The 18,362-nt window shown below is 42.3% G+C and overlaps 1 protein-coding gene across 3 annotated transcripts in view; it reads left to right on the top strand.

The window, feature by feature from the left end:
• The window catches only part of slx4ip (SLX4 interacting protein), a 40,686-nt gene extending 22,411 nt beyond the window's left edge, over positions 1 to 18,275 (top strand). For all 3 annotated transcript variants that reach the window (XM_078176301.1, XM_033613889.2, XM_033613890.2), the window contains exons 5-8: positions 1,715 to 1,792; positions 3,654 to 3,742; positions 15,974 to 16,080; positions 16,176 to 18,275. In XM_078176301.1, coding sequence (XP_078032427.1) covers positions 1,715 to 1,792; positions 3,654 to 3,742; positions 15,974 to 16,080; positions 16,176 to 16,962 — 1,061 coding nt within the window. In that variant the 3' untranslated portion in view covers positions 16,963 to 18,275. The remainder of the gene's footprint in view (positions 1 to 1,714; positions 1,793 to 3,653; positions 3,743 to 15,973; positions 16,081 to 16,175) is intronic.
• Positions 18,276 to 18,362: the final 87 nt, after the last annotated feature.

Here is an 18,362-nt window from a genome sequence, read left to right as displayed (position 1 = left end):
CCATCAAGCGCTACAACGAAACTGGCACACATGAGGACCGACCCAGGAAAGGAAGACCAAGAGTCACCTCTGCTTCTGAGGATAAGTTCATCCGAGTCACCAGCCTCAGAAATGGCAAGTTAACAGCAGCTCAGATCAGAGACCAGATGAATGCCACACAGAGTTCTAGCAGCAGACCCATCTCTAGAACAACTGTTAAGAGGAGACTGCGCGAATCAGGCCTTCATGGTCAAATAGCTGCTAGGAAACCACTGCTAAGGAGAGGCAACAAGCAGAAGAGATTTGTTTGGGCCAAGAAACACAAGGAATGGACATTAGACCAGTGGAAATCTGTGCTTTGGTCTGATGAGTCCAAATTTGAGATCTTTGGTTCCAACCGCCGTGTCTTTGTGAGACGCAGAAAAGGTGAACGGATGGATTCCACATGCCTGGTTCCCACTGTGAAGCATGGAGGAGGAGGTGTGATGGTGTGGGGGTGTTTTGCTGGTGACACTGTTGGGGATTTATTCAAAATTGAAGGCACACTGAACCAGCATGGCTACCACAGCATCCTGCAGCGACATGCCATCCCATCCGGTTTGCGTTTAGTTGGACGATCATTTATTTTTCAACAGGAAAATGACCCCAAACACACCTCCAGGCTGTGTAAGGGCTATTTGACCAAGAAGGAGAGTGATGGAGTGCTGCGGCAGATGACCTGGCCTCCACAGTCACCGGACCTGAACCCAATCGAGATGGTTTGGGGTGAGCTGGACCGCAGAGTGAAGGCAAAGGAGCCAACAAGTGCTAAACACCTCTGGGAACTCCTTCAAGACTGTTGGAAAACCATTTCAGGTGACTACCTCTTGAAGCTCATGGAGAGAATGCCAAGAGTGTGCAAAGCAGTAATCAGAGCAAAGGGTGGCTATTTTGAAGAAACTAGAATATAAAACATGTTTTCAGTTATTTCACCTTTTTTTGTTAAGTACATAACTCCACATGTGTTCATTCATAGTTTTGATGCCTTCAGTGAGAATCTACAATGTAAATAGTCATGAAAATAAAGAAAATGCATTGAATGAGAAGGTGTGTCCAAACTTTTGGCCTGTACTGTATGTTATGCACTTCCTCTGCTATCTGAACTGCATACTTTTCCCTTTTACTTTCAGTGCGCACTGCAGCTGCTCTTGCAAAGTATTTATTGTTGCATGGAGACTGCATACAATTGGGACGCACTACTTTGTCACAACATTGTGCCTTGAACTTTGACCCTTATGCTCATAGTCATAGTCTGTAACACAAAATTAATATATATTAATGTATTATACACATCAGTTGTAAAAAATATATAGTACATACACTTGAATTTACTCTCACCTGTCATTGTGGCTTTTGTCAGCTGTCAATGAGATGTCATCTGTCTGCGGCTCAATCTATGTGACGTATCTCCTGCTGCGCAGAGGATTGTGGGTCACAATAGCCAGAAAAGTATGCTGGCTTGCATACTCTAAATTGCGACCGGATGCAGTAGGACATCCTGGTATTTTTGGCTTACTGCGTTTGAAATGCTATGTACTGGGACATACTAAATCTTTTTGTGGCATACTAAATACTACGGTAGTATTGGTATGGGAACACATAGCTTATCTTCAAGCCTGGGAAATGGTGTCACATGTACAATATTTTTTCTTTCTGCTCTTTTTATCCTTAATTGTATTTCTTCTTTTTTTAATAGGGAAAAACTTCAACCTGGTCGCCAATTTTCTGAAGCGGCACTTCAACCTCAGATGTATCGTCAAACAGCTCTATGGGGGTATGTAACCTTCATGTTTTTAAAGAATCAATTTCCAGTTAAATGGATCAGAAATAGACGTCTCAGTGGCTCGTACCACATTTCCCACAGAAAGAGCAAGTCATCTGTGCTCTGGATGTTGATTTTTCTCCCCCTCACTTGTTTTTATGTCCTGTCCCTACCTGGTTGGGGTGTTGTAGGGAACAGGCAGCCATTAAGTGGTTCCCTTGAGAGGCTACTGAGAGTGGGAGAAAGAGAGATTGGAGGACTGTCTATGGAGAGCAATGAGAATCTATCTCCATGGCCCATCTAGTGCCTGTGACCCTTGGCCACCTTTTCATGGGACCAACATGGCTCTCTTCCTGTCAGTAAAGTTAATATCCGTTCCCCAGGGGCCTGGATGTTAAGGCAGCACTGACCTGCTGCAGACTGAGATGACAGCTTCTCTCAGCAGGTCCGTTACTCATCAAATTAGACCCAGTCTCCTGAGGTCAAAGGTTGGGTAATTTGGTCCACTGAGTTAACTGTACATAGCGGTCAAGTCATGAAAAATATATTAGTCAGCATAAAACAGAAGTTTAAAAAGTATTTATTCAGATTGACTGGTTATATGTGGCAAATTATTATTATAATTAGCCATTCAAAATGCAGTGGTACTCTCATTTTACCCAACAGCACAAAAATGTTGAAAGGAAATTTGAGGTGGATAAATTCAGATTATGAGATAAAATTTGTTTAGAATTATAAATTTGGCTCAGGTGGCTCAAGAGAAAAGCTTGTGGAATATCCAAAATCAAAAGAGTTCATGCTCTGGATAGAACAAATGTTCTCAGTAAATTTCATTGCAGTCTTTCTGTTTGAGTTTATGCTTGTTAGATTTTTATTTCACAGTGTCCAAGTGAACATTTTGGCCTGGTAGTGGCCCGAGAAATCATCTTCAAAGTCCAAGAACTTTTACTGCAAATTTCATGGTAATATGGCAAATAGCTTTTGAGCAATCAGTCAACATCCAAACCACCCCACCGACATAGACATCCATAGTCATTCTTGTTACAGACTCCACACAAGGTGAGCGTACACTAATGCAAGTGTGCGGTATATGCAAGTTCTGTGCCTGCTTCACCAAAGTGTGTGCATTGGCTGTGTTTATAAACCACTGATCCACACAAGTGAAGCAGAACCAATGTGTTAAAAAATGGCCACTGAGGAGGAATATGAGCTTTTACGGACTAAATTCGCCACAGCTGCATACCCTTTGAACAGAGGGTGGTGAGCTAAGTGGCTCAAGAATGAAAGATGAAGAATATTTAAGTATTTTGCCAACACTTCTGTAATGTATTTCAAAAGGGAAGTTAGTTCTTCATTAGTAGTTTCTTCTATATGAGTATATTACATTAAGCACAATCACGACGATGCAGAAGACAAAGAGAGTAATGTTAAAAGTTTTGGACTTCATTACTATGCTTGTTCTTTACATACAGGAGGCTATGCAACCATAGGTCAGATATTGGCTAGTTTGTCTGTCCAGTTGAGGGGATACGTTGAGTTCAGTTCATTTATAATAATATAATACATGCAATAATATTGTTGTTGTAAATGGTCTTTGCCTTTGAAGCTGAAGAAACAGTCATATTACTCCCCAAGAGCCGTTGTTAACATAAAATTTTCTAATATTTCATGCTGTTTACGCGGCTCATAAAGCTCAGCAGTTATCTGTAAACTGCTATTTTCCCCTTGGTCTGAGGGATAGTAAATACTTGGTGTTGTAGATGTAAATTCAACCCTCCACCACAATTCCCTCTGTCTGCCTTTGACTCATAATTAGAGGTGAGCCCACGTTATTAACTAGCATGGTCTGTGTTGTTTCTCTGCCTGCCTTCAGATTTGCGTGTGTTTCCTGAACGCTATGTTGTGTGTGTGAGCTGTCCAGAGGATGCCTCAGCGCACCATGGAAACCCGAGCCTGGCCGCAGTGAGTGCTGTTTATACTCCTCTATTTCCTCTTCCAGTCGCCTGGCAAAAAGTCCTGCATGGGTCTGTGTGTTATTATAGGGATGTGTTGCCAAATTGTGCTCTCACTTTATATATGCTGATCCTCATCATGTGACGGGTGGGGGGGGGGGGGGGGGGGCTCTGAACCTGCCAGGGCTTCTCAGAGACCTAGTGAGGAGGAAGGAGAGGATGACAGGGGGGTTGGATGGAGTGAGGTGGGGTCCAAAGCTGCGGAGTCACCCCTTCTTCGAAAAGCTCCTGCTCCCACATTCTGCCAATTCACCCCAGCTGTACAATTTTGGTTGTTGTTTTTGTCAAACTCAAACATGGGATTGTTGTAAACCTCAACATTAATGGGTAGTTGAAAATAAAGCCAAAACTAATTTTGTACATTTTAGCTCTTGGGAAAGTCTAGATACTGCTAGAACTCCACTTTTATTCAAACTTATTGTGGCACTGCAGTCAATGTTGACATTGTCAGAACATAATATTCATCTTATATAAAAATATGGGGTTTGTCTACCCTTTAAAGGTTGTGTATGCGTCTTTAAGAAAACCCTTGTTGTTAGTGACACCTCTCTCTGAGACTGTTAAGTGAACTGCAGTCAGCATCGTGTTGCTCGCACCTTTACTCCAAAGGCATGAGTGAGCACTTGGGCACCGTCCATAACAGTGGTGTGACTGTAGACTGTGAAAATAATAGACATAGCTACTGTCGCCCATTGGTTTGTGGACTCCCATTTTGAAGCCCCAAGTTCGGCACCTTGGCTGCCACCATCTTGGTTTTTGAGCCAAAAGTGACCATATTTGGGCAAGAGTGGTACTGTGGAAGAACGAGATGTGGATCTGACTAAGAAGCCAAGGACACTATCAGTAGACAGCCTCACTCAAAGTGGCCTGCCCTTTATTATGCCTAAATTTAAGCCTTAAAATAATGTAAGCAGGTGAGTAATAATAAACATCACCCCCGTACAGTATTCATGAAGGGGGAAATTAGCTATAGAAACCAAAACTGTTTTTCTTACCAGGCTGTAAATATGTTTATATCTGCTGTGAAGTTGGGCACTTTAACATGGGGGTCTATGGGGATTGAGTGGCTTCTGAAGCCAGCCTCAAGTGGCTGTTGAAGAAACTGCAGTTTTTGCCACTTCCATGTTGGCTTCATTTATCAACCCTGGACGTTGCCGTTTAGGTGTGACACACACAAGACTGATTGACAGGCATCACGTCGATAGAAGGCTGTTAAGTAAATTAAAATCATATTTAGAATAATGTAACAATCTGCAGTGTTCCTATATTTCATTTGGACTATTAGCTGCAAGTTGCTTGCCGTTACAAATTAGACTACTTTATCAGCTGATGTTACGAAGCAACCAACAATAGATACATGCAGCATAGCTAAGCTATAGCTAGCTGGCTAACCTTAGCTAAGGTTGTTGTTAGCTCATTGGCTCTTGGCTGTGTATCATCATAGAAACATAGCATGTGTGGACTCTGTTGTGGTGGTAGCTGGTTGTTTGCTGACGTTAGTGGAATCTATTCCTAATCTAATGTTAGCTACTGCTGCACACTGTTAGCGCTGTAGTGAAGTGAAAGGCAAGGCAGTCGGGACCTTGCATGACGTCATATTCTTTGGGTTTTCCTGGAAAATTCGTCCCGAGTCCTTTACATAGAAATCAGTCCACAGGCTGTTAGGCAACCGAGAAAGTCAGGGGAGGCCGTTGTTTTTAAGTTACATTACAACCTGTTCACCCAATAGCAATAAAAAGCAATTAATATATGTAAAAGATACTTACAGAAATTTTAAACACCTCACTAAGTGTGAAGGCTTAATATAATCTCACACTAATATATAGAATTCTCCAATTTACAGCAGTTCAGTCATGGTTCAAGAGAACTACAACAATATTCCTCATCATTCTGGTACACAAACATTGTTTGGGTTTTTGAGGAGGAATTCAGTTAATGTGATTGTGTGCAGTTAAATGTTATGTGCAATGATTGATAGGACTCAGATAAAGTTGGGTTCAGTGGGTTTTTCCCTGCAAGAGTCCAGGCTGTGTATGTTGTGTTGTTCTCATGTTGCCCATGTCATAAGACCTACTACTGTAGTTCTTTTTTGTCCATTCCTATTACGGACAACTATCCTGTGGCCAGTGCTTATTTGATTCCAAACTCTCAAGAGTATTCTGAGAAATAGTGGTGGAGCCTCTCACCTTGGCACTCACATCAAGGACAGACATCTCTCCCATCACATCCCATGATCAGCGGCCTGCTGTTTTTCTATGGGGTTTTTGCTATTGTTTCCCTTTGAAATGTCTCTGCACTCTCCACAGTTTGGCTTCCAATGAAAGCAGTGATTGTAATATTTTTAGTGGAGCAACACAGTCGTCAGTGAAAAGTTCAGATTGTGTAACCAATTTTCCAGTTCAAGGAGGCATTGCTGTCGATTGCGTTCCTCTCCTCAGGATGTGGTTCTCTGGGCTCATACAGTACAAGCAGAGGGAATTGGAGGGTGGGAGTCTTGTGGTGGAGCTCTCACTAGCCCAACCTCGAACGTGGTTTGTAAGGGAAAGATACCAGACAGCAGGGCTAACATTTCTCACATGACAAAAACAATTATTTGTTTACATCCTTTGCTCTGTTCTAATTTGTCAGAAACAGAGTTTTCGCAGTTTTAGTGTTGCCAAAAAAAGTTGACGATCTCATGAAAAAAAAAAAAGCTTATGCAGTGAGTCACAAATGATGTAAGGCATAATAATGCCGCTGTCTAAAAATAATGGGGCCTTTAGAGTTCTATGTCAAAGTTGATCATATGTTTGAGAAGGGGTCTTTTATTCCACAACTCTTGACAGCATGAGCCTGTTAGTCCCAAAAAATGCCATGTTTCCCTTTATTTAGGGAGGTTTCGGTTTTGTTGTTAGGATTCAGTTTGTGTGCCTTGTTGAGCAAAAACCCTTAACCGCAGTGGAAATGTAGACTCATCAAATTAGCACTTCTCAGAAGGTCAGGGGGTTATGTTGTGAGGGAACTAAGGTGACATCATGGTTGGCCTTTTGTCCTGCGAAAGCCAGCATCTCGGTCCCACGCTAGCGCATGCTGTATGTCTCTTGTACACTGTGCACTTTTATTAGTCATATTTTCAGCTGTGGTTCAGTTCAAAGAGGAGATGGTGAGATTTAGTCATTTCCAGTTGTATAGAAGGAACTAGGATAGCAATTATTATTGATTTTAAGTACTCAAAGTCAATACCAAAACCTCAATTTTTGGGTTGAGGCTAGAGTTTGTAGATGTTTTGCACAGATTTAACACATCTGAAATATCATTAAGGATCATCAAGGGTGAGTAAAACTTTGATTAATAACAAACAAATGCAGTTGGTTGTGATTATCAATAATTTTATATCAACAATTGATTAAATCACCAAGTGTAATGTAAACAGTCTTGCTTATAGTGACAAACTCACTCAAGAGGATAAGATAAGAAACATTTTTGTGTATTACATTGCATGAAATTGAAATTTGCCTTCAGCATTCTAGCAACACAGCTTCAGTTTCAGTTTCCCCCAAAGCTTCACTTTCCCCAAACTCTACAAGGTGTTTGTCTATGGAGCGTCTTTTAGCATATTTTTTGGTTTAACGGCCACAGATTTAATGTTCTGGTTCAGTCTCACAGCTCTCATCAACACCTTTTCCAACAGCAACATGCATCTTTTTTTAGCAAAAAGCTCTGATAAACCCACTTTACACCACATTCCCAGCACCAAACACCAGACAGACAGATTTAGCGATTAGTTGGTGAACATATTGGAGCAACTAGCGGGAATCAAGCTAGGTATTTCCTTCAGGAGCCGGTGGAGATAACAATGGAGCTAAAAGAAGAATGAGTATTAGACCTGCCGACTGGCTAACACGTTCACTAACACATCTTAAAAGGTGACATGTCAATGCTGGATTTGCAGGTAGTGTCTGCTGCCCCCAAAGTGAACAAAAATTTCAATTAGTACAGGTCTAACAGTTAGCTGTACCTTCAAGCAGATTAGAGCAAGTCTGACTGGTAGGGAGGTTGCATATTGCAACCAACTGATACATCCTGCTTGTGCTAAGCATGTAGGAGAACTATGGTGGCCAATGACGCTATCTAGAGCCAGTGTTTGATTTGTCCATTCTTCTGCACAGCAATGTATATAGATACAGATGGCTCATTCTAAGGTACAAAAACATGATTCTAAGTTTCATGTGATTAAACACTGATGAAAACATAGTTATGATTATTATATTCCATTTCTCCCAGTGTCCTAACCTCTGGACCTTTAAGGTGTAGGTAAGCTCAAAACAAAGCAGTTCATATAACATGCTGCCAAGTCACGTCGCATGGCAGAAGTGTTTATAGCTTTCCCAAACAGCAAGTCTGGAAAAAGGGGTAAGAAGCCTGGTGTCCAGTCTTTCCTGGAAGCCATTCATAGTGTTACACTAGGTTGTACACATGATAAGTAAAAGAAATAGTTGTGTAAGCGTGTAAGCAATGAAAAAAAAGGCTTAAGAGAAAAGTTCAAACCCTGTTTACTTTCTGACCTTCATGCATCTGGCCAATTGCTAAGTAAAGTCAACACGAATGTCAGTTTCCGAAAGTTACAGAAGTTGTTGACGCAGCTCAGATTTTGATGTTGGTAACAAGGAGATGGTTTCAGATGCTGTTTGAGTGTCTGGAGTTGCTGAGTAGATCTATCCTTACATCCTGGGGCCTTTCCAAACCAGTCACTACCCACTCCCACTCTGCCGTGGAGTGTAACTCCATTTGTAATCACCTTCACTGCTCAATGAAGCACCCCTCATCAAGGTATAGACACAGCAGCAAGCTTTGAGACACACTACCCTCACTGTGGCATTTTTTTTTTCTCTAAACATTTTCACGTTTTTCTCTCTAATGTTTATACGCTGCTTGTTTTTTGCAACAGTTCCTGTTAATATTCAATCAAAGGAACCTGACTGTTTTCTAGAGACTAGAGGAGGGTATACTTTATCCTAAATACAATATAACCTTTAAGATGTTACATCTGTATGACAATATAAATGCATGTTTTAATTTGAGCAGTTTATGTTTGTAAGAGAAGCCGCATGGAACTGAAATTGTACAGAGCATCTTACATGACAAACACAATATTGTGTTACACATGGTCAGTAAGTCGGCATCGAAGCAGGCTTGCTGTTGGATGGTTTTATAAGCCACTTCCCCTCCCCGCTCCTTGGTTTGGGACGTCCCTCAATGTGGCGGACCCTCCAGGTAAACTCAGAAAGAGTAGAAGTAGGTAGGGAGAGGGTGTAGCTGGTGGTTTGGGAAAGACCCCAATCATCTATGGGGGCAACTGCAAATGATAATTTGATCTATTAGAGACTATTATCAGGCTGATGTACTCGTTCTGTTAGAGCATATAATCATATCAGAAATGATCACAGTAGTATACTGTATTACACAATTATTATTATCATCATTATCTGTAAAATTACCTTAAAAGGAATGAAAACAGAACTTTTTTTTTTGTTTGTTTGTTTGTTTGATGAACACTGTCTTATAATCGAAACTTGAAACCATTTTTTTAATGGAAGTAAATGTAAAAAGTCTGACAGGCAGTTTAGGAGGAAAAGAGATGCTCATGTGCAGGCGAGGTTCTCTGTTCGTCTGCCTTTTTTAAAAATACCGTACATGAGCAAATCTGCATGATATGATATGATATGATATGATATGATGGCATTGTCATAACACAGCATATCTTTAAATGTGTGCACAATTGCAGTTCTACTCTGCAGAGGCATGGCCACCAAGACAACTATGTTTGCATGAGAAGCAAACAAAAGACATCTCTCACAGACAGTGTTTTTTTTTTCTTCTTGACATTTCAAGATTCAAGTCCCTCATAAAAAGTTGCTCCTATTGTGAGTCAGCACCAACAGTGAGGAGGGCAGCATGGGAAGGAAGAGCTAGTGTTTAGGATTGTGGCCGATGTTTTCTAGTCAGGCACAGAGTGGGCAGCTGAGGTGAGTGGCGTGCTGGGCCGCAGAAGTTTGGATCAAAGGCAGAGCAGATGTGTTTCCAGTCCCCCCCCCCCCCCCCCCCCCCCCCCCCCCTCTACTGAGCTGTGGACGAGCCTGTGTGTTTACTCATGACCTCAGCACGCCTCTGTTCTTCACAGCTCTCAACAGCTAGCAGCAGCGCTTTCCCAAGCCTCCAGTGTCTGCTGATCTCCTCTCCGCCAAGGCCAAATACATGACTATGATCTCTTTACAGCTCACGATCTTGTCTCTTCATTCCATCCTGTCTTAAGCTGCTTTCACTGATTTGCACGAAGTGAGTCCACACAGTTAACAGCTTGTCTTAATCCTTACACATGGGTGGATCCAAAAACATGTCATTGTTCAAGGATACGAACTGTCCTCTATTTTAGACAAGTATGTGCCCATGCATGTTTGTTGACTTTGTTTCAGGGAAGATGTGGTGAGCTTAGACAAACAGGGCATGTTTCCTCTGTGGGAGTAGGGTGGGGGGGTTGGTGTGTGGACTAGTTTCACGAACATCTCTGCAGGAGGTATTTCTAGCCTGACAGTTAAATAGTGATGTTGTTTCTTGGTGCCAGTTTAAGGATTTTGTATACTTAGATGTGCCATCTGAACTGTTCAAAGGCTTTCCTTTGACTGAACTCATTTTTAATAAATGGAATACTTTCAGGGATTCAAGCATTTCAGGTGGTATGAATCATTATCTTGTGACAGATGAGTGAATAACGGGCTTTGGGAGGACGGCATCTTGCTGGTTTTGTGTATGTTGGGTGAGATACAAAGACATTAGAGTAATCCAAGAACAATCCACTGTGGCAGATTACAAGCAAATATGAGTTGATGGTTGATCGGAGCTTTCCATCCTGACCTGTTTTGTGACTTGTCATCATCATCTGTCATCATGTTTTTTTCTGGTTGTGTGCATGTTTTAACTTCAGCTAAAAGTCTGCTAAGCCTACATGATGGGTTGAGAAACATCTCTGACCTCCGTTAAAAATCCTTGCAAAACCTATTGGATAAACTAAAACAATGCATGTTTGTCAAGCTGCAGAGAAGTCTGTTATTCTTGGTTCCTGAAAAGCTGAATGTTTTTACCCAGCAAAATTGTTTTTGTATTGTACAGAGGCATGACCATGGGCATTTATGTAGATTGAACAGAGCAAACCTCTACTGTATGTCAACATAGTGTAAGATTGCTTAAATAAGAAATGTCTTTGAGAGTGGTTTTGCCATGCTATGCAGCAGTGGAGTATTTTAGACTACCCAGAGACTATTTGGCTCTGTCAGTGGATTACTTTCAAGTGCAGCTGCCTTAAAAGATAACCAACATAATCTTCCTATCTGTGTTCCTACCTTATCTTTGATGGCAAAGAAGAAACTGCTCATTCCCTGCATTTTATGGAGCCTGTAGTTGGTTATCTTTTTGAAGTTGTTTCCAGGAGTCATTTAGAATCAGGGCAAGCTATGAGAATCTGTACCGGTATCCTTTTAAACCAAAATGATTCATACTCTCTGCTCTCCTTGCCCTTTTGCCAGGCTTATCTTTATAATCTGACATCCAGATGTGCTGTCTTGCTGCAGCTCCCGTGGTGGAGCCATGTTGTTTCGGAGGCTCCGGGGCCGGGGAGGGCACTGTTGGTCGGCTCCACGTGTTGCATCACGAGAAGTGTTTTGCAGCTCTGTGTGGGGGCGAGCAGACTGGCTGGCGGTGGGGGGGTTAAATCCTTGTTGCTGAGGGAAAGGTGGTGGCGGCGGGCGGGTAGAAGTTCTTATTTACCACCATCCCTCCCTCCTTTTTCATGGAACGCTCTCCAGCTATTGGGAGTTTGCATCATTCCGTACGAGATTAGGCCACCTCAGTTCCCACACAATACTTACTGTTTTATCCACAGAGCTTGTGATGATTATAATGTTGTTCGTACACCAGCTTACTCTCTCTGTTTCTCTCCCCCTCTCCATCTTAAATCCCTCTACTTTCTTCTCTAGTTGCTATATACAGAATTTCCAACCCCTGGACCCCTGGTGATAATAATTCATGCACCATCTCTCTCTCTGTCTGTCTGTCTTTCTGTCTTTCTTCTTCTACTTTCTATGTATATTCAACCTCTTCCTCTCTTCATGCCTCTTCCTCTCCATCACTTAGTTCTTTCACTCTCTCTCTCTCCTGCTCTTTTGAAGTCATGCCGACAGGAACAGAAAGGCACAAAACTTTCCCAGAGAACCTCCCATTGGCTTCTTGTTGATTTTTCTTTCAAGTTGATTTTCAAACAGCATTTATTCATATTAAACAGATGAGAATACATATCAAGGCATTACAATGCAAATGATGGCACCCACATCTTTCTCAGAATTGTTGTTGTTGGGGTGGGTGTGTGAGTGCGTAGGCAAATGCAAGTTTGAATGTGTGTCACTGTCCTAAATCCAAATCCCAGTGCTAGCTGTGGCTTTGGATATGAGAAAGCGTAAAGACTGAACCCTCTGCCCACACTCAAGCATGACTCCATCTCTACACAAAGGGCAGCCTGTGGAGAACTTCCTGTGTGAGGATTCTTGTGTTTGTGGGCATGCTGGAGAGACTGTTGAGGTCAGACGATATGACTCTGGGGGGGTGCCTCTTCTTTTGTTGTACTCCCCTCTAAACGCTCTCTCTTTCTCTAATTCATTCTGTAGTATCTTGTCCCTTGTTTCTTGTCGTCTCCGCCTACTTCCTTGTTGCCCAGCCTCCTTATTCACTCCCCTCCCTCCGTCTGGCCTCTTTATTCCGTCCGCCACACCACAGACCAGAGTGCAGCTAGGTCTCAACACCCAATGCAAAGCCACAATGCCCCAGCTGGCCCTTGCAGCTTGGGACGATTACTGTTTCCCCATGTGTGTTGGGTCATATGTTGTCACTGGTATCATGACATGTTGGAGGGGACATTAATGATTTTTTTTTTCTTTTAATGGAGGCCAGAGCTTACCACATTGGCTTTCCCCTGTCTTAGAGTGCACATTGATCATTTTACCAACCAGTTTATGGAATAGTAATGATCTGAAAAATGGCTGATATTAAATAAACATAGAGGCCACAGCCTCGATTTCCCAAGATTTAACTTGTGTCTGGTTGTATTTTCCCACTGCAATAGTCTATGGAGTGTTTTTAGCTAGCAGCATGGCTCTATGGATGGCAATGTCTGTCGGTCCACCACCTTGGTCCAGATTAACAACTACTACATGGATTTCCATGAAATTTGATGCAGACAGTAGTGGTGGCTAGATGATAAATCCTAATGACTTTGGTGAACCTCTGACCTTTTATCTAGCAATAGGTGAAAATTTCACCCATCAGTCACAAAGATACAAAATTTTGTCCCAGAGGCTAGATCGTACTGACTTTAGTCATTCCTGAACTTTACACTTTTCTAACCTTTCCCCCTTTCTTTTTTTTTTTAAAGATATTTTTGGGTCATTTTTAGCCTTTATTTGATAGGATAGACAAGCGTGAGGGGAGGAGAGAGAGGGACTGGCATGCAGCAAAGGGCCACAGGCTGGAGTCGAACCCAGGCCGCTGCGTCAACAGCCTTGTACATGGGGCGCCTGCTCTACCACTAAGCCACCGACGCCCCACCTTTCCCCCTTTCATCCTCAGATGTGCTTAATGTTTAGAGCTAATAAACAATTGTTAGCATGCTAACAGGCTAATAATGGTGAATGTAATGTGTAATGAAAGTCATTCTTCCGACTTAAGTTAGGTCGTGAGCTTTTAAGTCGTATTGTGGATAAAACATGGATGCTACAAAGAAGATGTGTTGTATTTTACAGCTCGGAGCATTTAACATCCCAGTGAAGATCAATGTTGCTATTCAAGTATGGTAAAACAGTTTGAAGGCTTACATTACAAAGTGCTTTGGTTCCAGATTTGTTGCTGCACCAGTATGTCCCCTAAAACTACTAGAATATTGCTTTACCTGATGAATGCTAATAAATAACTTCTCTAACTTATCTAGGCCACTGTACATGGACAGCAACTAATTTTTTTACAACATTAGAAAATACATGTGAGCAAACTATTTACATGCATTATGCGAATCAACTGAACAATTACTTTTGTCTGCCATGTTTCCACATATACAATGTCAACTTGGCAACTTGTGTACCAAAATGTTTGCCAACTTTCCAGGTTGTTACTTGAGGGGGCGTTTATTTGAATTTTGCTGGTCGACACCACATGTATGCAGGGATAGACTGTATTAAAGAAGAGCATTACTCTGTGGACTACTGTTTTGAAGTTGGCAATTCTGCTGTCACCATTTAGATTTTTGGAATCAGAAGTGATCATATTTGGATGAGAGGGTGGATGTATAGAGGAGAGAGGGGTGGATCAGACAAGCATACCCTATATTGGGGGTGTCCAAACTTTTTTGTCCAAACTGCTCCTGAAAGCAGCTGCCCTCGCCTTCAACTTTACACTTTTTTTTTTGCCAAGGCCATGTCTGCTACCTAGCAGGGAATGTCTGCTTTTAGCTAACCATTGCATTTGCTTGGTTACAAGCAAAAAGTGCAGTTTGGCACATTGCATATTTTTAAAGTCAAGCCGAGGCCCATTTAAAATTGGTCTGCGGGCCACAATTGGCCCCTGGGCCGGACACTGGACATTCTTGCCCTATATTGTGTATTTCACTTTAAATGGGACCATAATTTACAAAATGAGCATCATGCTGTATTGAAGAAGACTTGAAACTATCAATTGAGACCAAAAGTTCATTAGGAAAATATTTTCTGAGGTAATAAATCAAGTCAGATGATTTTCTCATAGACTTTTATTCAGTTGGATTTCTTTTTTGCAACCAGAGGAGTCGTCTCCTGCTGGCCATTAGAAAGAATGGAGATTTAAGGCACTTAGGCACTGGCTTTACTTTTCAGACCTGGAGATGAGTCGTTGTCATGAGCTTGTTAGTATGCTGAAGTTAGCTTGTAGCTCAAAGCACTGCTGTGCCTAATTACAGCCTAATACAAGTGAGCATCACTGTAGACTTTTATTCCTGTTAGCTTACAGAGTTTCACTCATATAATGAAGCTCCTCACCCGTATGCAGCTTATTCTGGTTAAACAAATATATACTTTGGCTTAATCTCTAAACCACAGTTACTCTGATATTCTCCCAATTAATTTACAATAAATTGTCAGGCTTTCAACATTTAGGTTCTGCTCAATTTACCACCAGCGTCTCGTGTTCTCTCATAAATCCAGAGTCTGTTCTGGGTCAGCCAAGGAAAAGACCTGTGATTAACCTTCATTAGTGGCCTGTTGAGGGCACACGTTGGTGAGATCCAATCTCTGGCCCTTTCCCTGTTCTGCCTCAGTAGGTTCCCTTTGTTTGTGGGTATATTGAACTTTCAACCCATAGTTAACCATTTTAGCCAGCTAAGAATGTACTTTTTGTAGAGGCTCAAACATATAGTGGCTTATGGAGCAGTCTGCATTTAAATCTGCAACTCAAAGTGCTGCTACAGTCTCCTAACCACGAGGCTACTTTCACTAACTTGTTTTTATCTTGTCCTCTCTCCTCTGAGATGCTTTTTGCCCCTTTTCTGCATTTTCCCATTCATGTCTCGGTTGTATTTTTCCTCTGCCTTGCTCCATCATCTTATTAAGGATCCCTCTCTAATCGCTGTTTTGACTTGTCAACATGGTTTCACCGTTTAGTAATCATGCCTCAGGCTGCAAAAACCACTCCAAGTCTTAGACAGCAGAGACTATGAAACGCACGTCACACTATGACAAGCCAGTGATTATTTTCTAAAGCCTTTGAGGTGGTTGCTTTGGACAGTATTAAGTGAGGGACTAATTATTTGTGCCAGCTGGGCTGTCTTTAAAGGCATTAAAGAAGACATTCCTCTTGTGCTGTATCATAGTTCAAATAGTGAGGTGGCTACACTATTTGGAATTCAGAAAAGTCAGAGGAGGATACATTTATATAAACTATCTGTTCCTCACATTAGATTATATTGACTTTTAATTTTATTCATTATCTTATCATTTTCACAGCGGTCTAGTGGATGTTTTTTAATCTCCAGCAATACCAGATGATGACAGCAGTCTGCTTTGGAGCCAAACCTTTCCAGGGGATGCCAGGAATAATATTTTTTGTTTACACCGATTCTGTTTGTCCTCTTTAGACCGAACTGAGCGAACAAAGCCGATCGGAATATTTTTCCAGAGTGGGAGAAACCCAAGAGCCTTTAAACAGCCCCACAAAAACAAAGAAAACTGTGCTTCAAAAGATGTAAGTATGATCTAATGCAGAACTTTCCAACCCCACCAGTCAGAGAGGACACTCAAGTATCTGTTCATATCCTCTTATCCTTTTTACTTTTGCAGAGCCAAACAAGCCAGTGTCCAGCGAGAGCTCTATGGTTCCAGTACAGGGGAACAGCAGATTGACCAGAGAGCCTGTACCAAAAACCAAAGAGAGGAACTTAAGGGTATAGAGCCAGAATCGAACCCAGAAGAGACCAGCGCTGGACAAATGGCCCTCCCGGAGGCAGACCACAAGGTGCCTTGCCCCAGTGTCTTAAATGATGCTGTGGCTCAGATTGGGACTACTCGAGAGCAAGGCCTGACCCAAGAGCAGCAGACTGAGAGCAGTCCCCCAGACAGCATCAACCCAAATGGGGCCTCAGCAGATTTCTGCCAACATGAAATCAGTCAGGAGACAAGCAAGAGCAAGAGGTGCAAGCCAAGCGATGCAGGGGAAGACCCTCACCCACAGAGGGCCAAGAGGACGTGCCTTGGAAGACCTCCAGCTGCAATGCAAACTCACTCCACCGAGTGCTCCACACAAACATCCAAGCATGACCTTCTTCCTCTGCCGCCCCTTCCTCTTGTCGAAGCCAAGGCAGAGTCCAAGGCTTTCCCAGTCTCCGAGCACAAGAAAACCACACTGGAAGTAGAGCTGCTTACTCCAGGGAAACGGGCCCAGAGGCTCCCCCTCACAAGCAATAACACGGCACAGACAAACCAAAACAGGCTGGCCGCAAGTCTGAGGGGCCTATCTGTCAAGCCTGCATCCTCAGGCTCCTCTATTAGTTCCAGATCCACACTCGGAGAGGAGGGGAGTGAAATTGTGCCCAGAACCTCTAGATTACGACGACTGAAGAGGTCCTGAGGGGGAGAGACAAGCTACAGTAAAGATGCCTGACGCCACGGAGATAGAGATGATATTGTGTCGGGCTACATGTTTACCTCACATGACATGGATTTGTACACGTGTCACATTCTACTGCAATATCTGTTCTTCTCACGTGCCATACATACAGTACACACACACACACACAGACACACACACACACACACACACACACACACATACACACACAAAAACACAGATCAAATGCTGAACACATTATGGCAATTGATACAAGAGCGTTTGAGTTACGCTTTGTCAAATACTTGAAACAGACTTTGCCTCCACCCATAAGTAGTGGTGGTCAAGAGAGGCTCGCAAATGAAAGTCAAAAACCTTTAATTGGAGTTTAGATTTGGTTTTGTGTTAAAGATTGGGGATTTCAGACAGGCAGGAGCCATGTAGTACGTCATGGCTTTCAGTCTGAAATACTGGCTCCTACGTGTCTGAAAACTGTCCAGTTTCCCCGCCGAAGCTCTGGTGTGATTGATTGCTGTTTCCAGATTTATTTCATCACCCCATTCTCAAAAATGTACTTTTGTAGTTAAGATTTCATTCATATACAATTTGCTCAATACTTAGTTGCTAAGCACCTGAAATGTATCTTTAAATTTGAGGGTATTATGCAGCTTTTATGTTGAACTTGAACCAAATATGTGTGGGTATAAGAGCAGTATTGAAGTATTAGTGGTTTTATGTGGGAGTAGCAGGACGTCTACAGTATCACAGGTTGAATGTAGCTGCTGTCGTCGCCCCAACACTCAACAGGGATGTTTGGATCACTCTGTTGGCTCTAGCCCAGAGACAGCACGGGGGCAACTAGGGGCCAACAGTCACTCATACCCCAAGTAAAGCCAAAGATGTTCCACTTGATGACATAATGTTGCCTGTTTTATGTTTTTTATTTTACTGGAAAGACATTTTATGATATAAATAAAGTTGTTTTTCCCCAAAATAATATTTCTGAATCTTTGTAGAAATATGTAAATTGGTTGATAATTGTCTGGAAGCAGTCAGGGTGAAATAACATGGAGATCTTTGCACATTGTTTTCTTCCCACAGTCCAGACTGGCTGATGCTTATGGCAGTTTGACAGTGAAGGTCTGTCCAACAGTGATGTTACTAATAAACCAGTGCTTCTCCGTTCCCACTCTCCGTCTGTATTAACGGGTGTAACCTGAGATGAGTCACTAACAGGAGCCAATTCTGTTCTTATCAAGACAGAGACAACACGGTGGATTAGTGAACCTGACCCGACTGTTTTAAGTCCTCGTATGGTTTAAAAGGATTAAATCCAAAGCGAGAGATTATCGACACCTCTTGAGGATGACCTTAAACAGACCGTGCAGAAAAGTACGTCTTAAAATCAGTCCAACTCTACG

Source organism: Epinephelus lanceolatus, chromosome 17 (genome assembly GCF_041903045.1).
Source record: "Epinephelus lanceolatus isolate andai-2023 chromosome 17, ASM4190304v1, whole genome shotgun sequence".
Taxonomy (NCBI): domain Eukaryota; kingdom Metazoa; phylum Chordata; class Actinopteri; order Perciformes; family Serranidae; genus Epinephelus; species Epinephelus lanceolatus.
This window is presented reverse-complemented; position numbering and strand designations above follow the sequence as displayed.